General features: G+C 71.7%; 1 protein-coding gene across 1 annotated transcript in view; it reads right to left on the reverse strand.

Annotated features, from left to right (window-relative positions):
- Positions 1-5,936, reverse strand: part of SND1 (staphylococcal nuclease and tudor domain containing 1) — a 101,018-nt gene extending 95,082 nt beyond the window's left edge. The window contains exons 1-3 of the mRNA XM_086462552.1: positions 5,862-5,936; positions 2,703-2,852; positions 1,351-1,471 (exon numbers count right to left, since the gene is read on the reverse strand). Of these exons, the coding sequence (XP_086318678.1) occupies positions 1,351-1,471; positions 2,703-2,852; positions 5,862-5,936 (346 nt within the window). The remainder of the gene's footprint in view (positions 1-1,350; positions 1,472-2,702; positions 2,853-5,861) is intronic.
- Between the last annotated feature and the right edge of the window lie 1,324 nt (positions 5,937-7,260).

Raw genomic sequence — 7,260 nt, forward strand, 5'->3', positions numbered from 1 at the left:
TGGGGACTGTGGGGGTCTCACATTCCCACACCGAAGGGGGACCCCCCCAGGGACGTGGGAGATGCTGGCTGGAGCGTGCCGGGACGTGGCGGCGATGAGAAGCCAGCCCTGGGCTGCCCGTGCAGCAGCGACAGAGTGCTGGTGGAAAGGGGCTCCAGGCAGGGCTACTGCCCACCTCGGGCCACGCTGGCCCTGGTCACGTCCAGCCGAGCCTGGAAACCTCCAAGGAGAGCATTCCAGCCTCCCTGGGAGCTGCACGGCCACGGACGCACCCGCTGATCCTCCGCGGCAAGGAACCGGAGCCTGGTCCTTCCTTCCTTCCCAACTTCAGCAAGTTACCCCCAGGCTGCCAGGGAGCTCTGGCTGAGCCCGATTTACACCCTGGTTGTATCCCAAATATCCCAGTCACGGGGTCGTCCCGGCTCTATCCTGATTCCCCGGCGAGCGCAGAGGCGCACGGTTCGCTCGGCACATCTCCTGCCCCGTGCCGAGCCGGCGCGTCCATCTGCCCCGGTAACCCGGAGGCAGGCGGCACCAGAGGACAAGCTGGGTCCTGGGGAGCACCCACCTCCCAGGAGCCCACCCACATCAAGTGGGTCTCGTCTCCCTTCTCAAAACGCGAGGGCACGGGAAGCCTAACCAGGAGCTACGCCCCGCAGAGCAGAGCGGCCCAGAAGGCGGCAGCAGGACGCGGTCACCTCGACGCCGCTTCCTCTCCCCGGACCCGGCGGCGGCTGAGGGCGAACCGCGGGGAGCGAGAGCCCAAAAACTCCTCCGCCAGCACGGCTGGAACCTGAATCGGCCAGGGCTGTTGGCAGAGGGGACGCGGCACCCTGCAGAGCGCAGTCCGGTGCCACGGTCACCGTGAGAGGGGGCTTCACAGGGGCCAAAGCCCGCCTGTGCCACCACCCTGCCCCAGGCCGCTCCGAGCCAGCGGGAGTGCTGCCCGCGGGCCCGGCTTTGCTCCCGGCGCTCTGCCGCGCCCTCGGCGAGCTGGTTCCTTTCGAGGCACTTCCATCAGCCGGAGACAAGCAAGGGACTTCGACTGACAAAACCGGTGGCGAGGAGAAACCCGGGGGGATCCCCCCAACGCCACGGCCCGCGGCCGCACACCGCGGTGCAGCTCCAGAGCGAGCGGCCGCGCTCGGGCTCCGCGCAGCCCCACCAAGGGGCACCGCTCCCCTCCAAGGGCTGGAGCTCCGTGAAAAGCGCGGGCACATCCCTCTGCGGCCGACGCCGCGTCCCAGCCCGACCTTCTGGGGTCAGGCCCGGCTGCGAGCACCCGCACGCCGCCGCCGCACGCCCCCCGCCAGCCCTTCAGGTGCCCCAGGGAGCCCTCCCCGCACTCACCTTTCCCCAGGTACACCATCCCGTACTCCCGGCCCTGCGGGGTCTTGTACTCCACGGTGAAGCAGACCTCCTTCCCGATCAGCTTCTTCCGCAGGAACTCACGAGCCGGGAACCCCCAGGGCTGGAGGGAAAGAAGCCGAGGGGAGCCGGGGGGTCAAACGCAGCCGGGGGGGGACACTCGTGCTCTCCTCTGTGGGTGCTGCATCAGCCCAGGACGGCGCCGGAGGCTCTTTGCAGCCCATGAGCTTGCAGAGGAACCGACCCTGCTACTCCGCAGAAGGAACACCCCGTCTCTCCCCCCCACTCCGCTCCCACCCAGAGGGGTCCCAGTTGGTTTTTCGGCTGACCCATCTGGCCGAGCCCGGGGGAGCTCCTGGGGCAGAGGGAGCGGGGCTGGAGCTGCGGCGACGCGGGGGGCAGCTCCGGGGGATGCGGCCGGGGCTCCTCCGGCTCCTGCGCAAGGCTGCGGGGAGGAAGGAGCAGAGCGGGACCGGCCGCAGCGGCGGTGCCCAGCCGGGAGGAGCGGGCGCTGGTGTCCCCCTGGCACCTCCCTGCACCGCGGCAGGAACGCACCGGAGCCCCGGTGAGCTCAGCCCCGCTCCACCGCAGCGGGTGGGCGGGGAACGCGGTCCGGAGGAGAGAACATGACGTGCTCATAAACAATTAGCAAACCTGACAGGCGTAATTTTTTAAAAGAGTGACATTTAAAGGCTGAAGCAGTGTTTAGAAGACAAACTCCCCAGGGAGAGAGAGCAATTAGCTGCCAGCGCTCTGCACCACCCCCAGGGCTGGGAGGAGGGGTGGCCAGGGCTGGGCTCCCTCCGACACAAACCCATCGCTCCCAACCGCTGCCGGCGCAGGCAGCCCTGCCTGCACCCGATCTGCCAAAGTGACACCCCCGTTGCCTCCACTGCCCCCAGCCCCGGGGGGAGGCAAAGCCCCACAGAGAGCTTGGAGGCACCACCGGCTTGTCCTGGTCCTGCAGACCCTGCCTGGTCCTCGCCAGCAGGCGACGCCCGCCCCGTCCCGGGCACGCGTGCGACCATAGCAGGGCGAGGAAGGAGGAGCCCACCCCAAAATCCACACCAGGGGGCTGGAGCAGGGAAAAGATCTCTTAAAAGATGACCGAAGGGACCGCTCCATCCTGCGGCTGCAGCGCCCCGCGCGCCCCCCGAGCCGGAGTGGAGCTGCCCGCGCCCCCCGGGACGGCAGCAGCAGGTCTGGGAACGGGCAATGCCCCTCACCACGGCCGAGCTGAGGGTGCCGTGCTCTGCAGAGCTGGGCCACCGGCCTGGAGGACCACCCCCCCCTCCCCCCATCCAGCTGACCCACCGCTCACAGGAGGCACCCACCTCATCCGGGGTGTCCTTGGCGTCCGGCTGGCCGGCGGCGGCGCGGCGGGCGAGGTTGCCAGCGCGGATGTTGCTGAGGTTGATCTGGCGCTCGGGGGGCGGCCCACCCCGGGGCTGCCCACGGACGATGATGGCGCAGCCCGACAGCACCTGCGGGGAGGCAGAGGGGTTACAGGGGGTCCCCCGGCCGCGGGTGGTAACCTCAGCCGAGGGACAACGAAAAATGAGCCCATAGGGAGAAAACTCTGGGAATCCCCCAAAATGACAGGGGCTCGAGCTGGCCCTCTCCTCCCGGCACCGGACTCAAACACAGGAACCGGCATCGCCCTCGACGGCTCCGTCCCGGTGGAAGAGCCCAAGCCACCCACCCGCCAGCCACGGCGTCGGCAGGGCCAGCTCCAGCCGCCAAGCCGGGCTCCCGGCCAGGCAGAGCGAGCGTGCCGGGGATCACCCTGTTCCCGTTTTAATCGGCGTTGGCTCCCAGCACGTGGGATGGACGCTGCCGGAGCGCTCGCAGAAAACCGCCGGGTTGGATTTCAGCACGTGCCCTGGCTCACTGCCCACCCGAAATCCCCACGGACTCTCACGGCGCGTCCCAAAGCCAGACAGACTTGTACCCTGTCCCAGGAGCCAGCCCGGCCCAGCGCCAGGGACACCAGCTCGCACCGAGCCTCGCCGGAACAAGCCCCACCGCTCCAACCCCCGGGGGGTCTGGTGGCACCACGGCATCGCGCTTGCTGCCCCACACTGTCTCCCGCACGCCCGGGCCCACGGCGGAGACTGGCACACCGAGAGCTACCGGGAATCGAGCTCCCCATTAAGCCCGAGCCGCACACAGAGCGATCCCCCGGCAAAGGCTCAGCGCTCGATACTTGAGGATTTAGAGGTTTCAGTGCTGTAATTAACCTTAATCCTTAATTTATAGGGCACGGGGAAACAACTCCGATGCTGCAACTGTTTGATATCCCGCCTGCCAGCCCAAGCCATGCTCCTCCCTGCCGGCAAAAGTCAGCCCAGGCACCCCGTGAGCCCTGCCTTGTGCTCTGGGCAGAGAAAGCGGGATTAAACCGGGATTAAACTGGGCTTAAACCGGGCTTAAACCGGGCTGCAAAAGCTGCAGTGAGGGCAGGCTGCGCCGAGAGCGCGATGGACGTGCCAAGACCACGGCACCGCACAGGGGTGCCGGTTGGATGGACCCGGCTCCTGCCGCAGAAGCGTCCCCCGAGCGCAGGAGGGGACGGCACCGGCGTCCTGCCGGCGCACCCGTCAGCCCACGGCGCACCCGTCAGCCCACGGTTGCATCCAGAGTGGTGGCTGTGGGGCAGAAAGGGTTAAGAGCCCTCGCAGGAATGGGGAGGAAGAGGGCAAAAAAGGGCAGGCAGGCTCCCAAGGAACTGGCAGCCACCGAGCCGACCAACGCCAGGGCCCCGTGCCGCCGGCTGTGCCAGGCTGCGCCGCGCTCCCTCCAGCGCAGCCGGATCCCCCCCGTGCCCGGCTGCCCCGAGCCCAGCTGTACCCACCCCGGGACTCTGCTCCCCCCAAGCCCCCCAACAGGAAGGAACCTGCTGCCACCCCAGCCCACCCCGCGGGGCAGAGCCTCAGCCAGGCTCCCGGTGCCTCTTCCAGGCGGCGGCTGCAGGGCCCGGACCCCCATCGTGCCCCTGCTCCCGCCGCGCCAGGGCGAGCCCCCTCCCCGCTCCCAAACTTTGGAATTTCAGGGGAAAGGCGCATCAGGAAGGTGCAAAAGGCACCCCAAAACCTCCCGAGTTCCAACCGTTGCGATGGGAACCGCAGCGCCGGCAGCCCTCCGGCTAGCCCCAGCTTGGCGGCACCACCACGAAGCAGAGCAGCGACCGCAGAGAGCCAGGGAACCCCCTGACCTCTCCGGGGTGCCCCCTGGGCAGGGATTTTGGGCTGGCTGCCCTGGAAAGGGAAGGGGGGACCATGGGGGACAGCAGCTGAGGTGGCCCAGCCAGCACCGGGGCACCGTGTGGCCCGCGGGAGCCGGTGCCCGCCGCGCACGGGCGCTCTCTCAGCCAGCAGGCACCAAGCCCACCACCCAAAAAATGCCGCTCCGGGTCTGTGTCCCCTCGGACGGAGCCAGGCCGGCACGAGCAGCCGGGCGAGGGTTTCCCTGAGCGTCCCCAAATCTGCTCGTCAGGCACGGGGCGGCGGGAACGGTTCCCCACGCCGCCGGGGAGCTGGAGCACGGGGAAGGTCGAGCCCCCAAAACTCCGGCGTCCCGAAACGTGTCCTCGCCGCCGCGGCGGGCTCTGGGGTGGGGGGACACGGCAGGTCACGGGGCTGGGGCAGAAGAGGCACTGGGAGGGAACACGGGGACCTGGACATGGCGGCAGGCCCGGACACGGTGCCAGGCCCTGACCTTCGCCCTCCAGGTCTCCGCTGCCGGCACACCCGGGGCGGCGGGGCTCGGGGACGCCCGTCCCGCCGCTCCTTCCCCCGGGGACACTGCCGGTGAGGGAAGAAGAGGAGGAAGAGGAGCAGGTGGGAGACCCCCAGCATCCCCACGGGCAGTGGGGTGCCACGGGGCGCCCGCTCACGCCGTCCCGGGGAATCCCGAGCGTCTTTGGGGCTTCAGGACCGGCAGCAGAGCGGGGCCACCAGCTGCCGGTCCCCGGGGCGAGTCCCGGGGGACCCGTACAGTCCCCCCCGGGCCAGCCTGTCCCCCAGGATGGGGGCGGGGGGGGGGCTCAGGGTGCAGCCCCCGGCCCAGGTGGTCCCCGGGATGCCGGGCAGGGGGGACAGCAGCTGGTACTGGCAGCACCGGCGGGGGGGGGTCAGGGCCGGGGCACCGTGCACGGGGAAGGAGCCCGGGGGCACCGGAAGGCGCGGGGGGAGGCCGGGGCCTGGCAGCAGAGCAGGAGGGGAGAGGGGAAGTGAAAGTGGGGGGATCCCGGGCACCGGAGGGGGCTGCATGGGGGAGGTGGGGCGGGGTGGAGGGTTCCGGTTACCGGAACCGGAGAGAGATACCGCAGGGAGCTGCGGGAGCTGGGGGGAATCCCGGGCACCGGAGGGGGCGGCGGGAGGTAGGAGGGCGGCGGGAAGCAGAGCGGGGCTGCAGCCCCGGGCCTGGCCGGCGGGCGGAGCGGAGCGGCGGGAGGCCCGCGGGGAGCGGCGGCGGGCGGGCAGAGCCCTTACCATCTTGACGATGCCGCGCTGGACGGCGAGGGGCGGCGCGGAGCCGCCCTGCCCGGGGGCGGCCGCGGAGGCCATGGCGGGGCGGGGGCGGCGGACGGGGCGAGCGCGGACGGAGCGGACGGGGCCCGGTGCGAGCGCGGAAGGGAGCCGCGGGGCGGGGCCGAGGGGGGCGGGGCCGCGCCTGGACGGCGGGGAGGGAAGGCGGGGCCTCCCCGCCGCCCCGCCCCCGCCGCCCGGCCGAGGGCCAACGAGAGGCCGGCCCCGCCGCCCGCTGCGCCCCGCCCCGCCGCGCCGCGGCCAATGGCGGCGCGAGGCGCCGCAGCACCGGCCCGAGAGGCCGCCGCGGCGGTGGCGTCACGGGCGGTCCCGCCCCCCTCCCTCCCCAACCGTACCGCCCCGCGGAGGGAGGGAAGGGCGGGACTTCCGGGGCACGCGGCGCCAGGGACACGTCGGCAAAGGGCCGCCCGGGTTCCCACGTGGCCTCCCGCCGCGCCGCGCCGCGCCGGGGGCGGGGCCGGGAGGGGACACGCCCCCTTTGCGTCACCACCCGCCCCGCCTGCCTGGGAAGAGGGGGGTCCCGGGGGGCAGCCCCGGGGGGGGGCAGGGGGTCCCCCAGCACGGCCCTGAGTGGGGTTTCAGGGGGCAGGGGTCCCCCCAAAGCGGCCCCACGGGGAGCGGTCAGGGACAGGAGTCCCCCAAAAACGGTCCCACGGGGTGGGGGGGGGTCGGGGACAGGAGTCCCCCAAAACAGCCTCACGGGGTCAGGGGTCCCACCAGCGCAGCCCCACGGGAGGGGGGTCGGGGACAGGGGTCCCCACAAAACGTCCCCACGGGGGGGGCAGGGGGTCCCCAGCGCAGCCTCACGGGAGGTGGGTCAGGGACAGGGGGCCCCCCGAAACGGTCCCACGGGGCGGGTTCAGGGGACAGGAGTCCCCCAAAACAGCCCCACGAGGGGCAGGGGTCCCCCCAAAGCGGCCCCACGGGGGGGGTCGGGGACAGGAATCTCCCCAAAACGTCCCCACGGGGGGGGCTGGGGGCCCCCAGCGCAGCCTCATGGGCGGGGTTAGGGGTCCCACCAGCGCAGCCCCACGGGAGGGTGGTCGGGACAGGGGTCCCCCGAAAACGGCCCCACGGGGGGGTTCAGAGGACAGGAGTCCCCCGAAACGGTCCCATGGAGGGTTAGGGGACGGGTCTTCCCGTCCTGTCTCCCCCCTCACCTCCCCCATCGTCAGCTCTCCCCCACCCCAGCTCCCCCTGCCACACCCATCACCACTGGCCATGCTCGGGGGGGGCTGCAGGGTCACCCCCCCCTGCTGCCTTCCCCCCCCCAGTGCCGAGGCAGAACCACGGGGCTGCCGGGGGCTCTGGGCACGGGCCCTGGCATCTCCTACCATTTCCC

This window comes from Leptosomus discolor, chromosome 1 (assembly GCF_034619465.1).
Source record: "Leptosomus discolor isolate bLepDis1 chromosome 1, bLepDis1.hap2, whole genome shotgun sequence".
Taxonomy (NCBI): domain Eukaryota; kingdom Metazoa; phylum Chordata; class Aves; order Leptosomiformes; family Leptosomidae; genus Leptosomus; species Leptosomus discolor.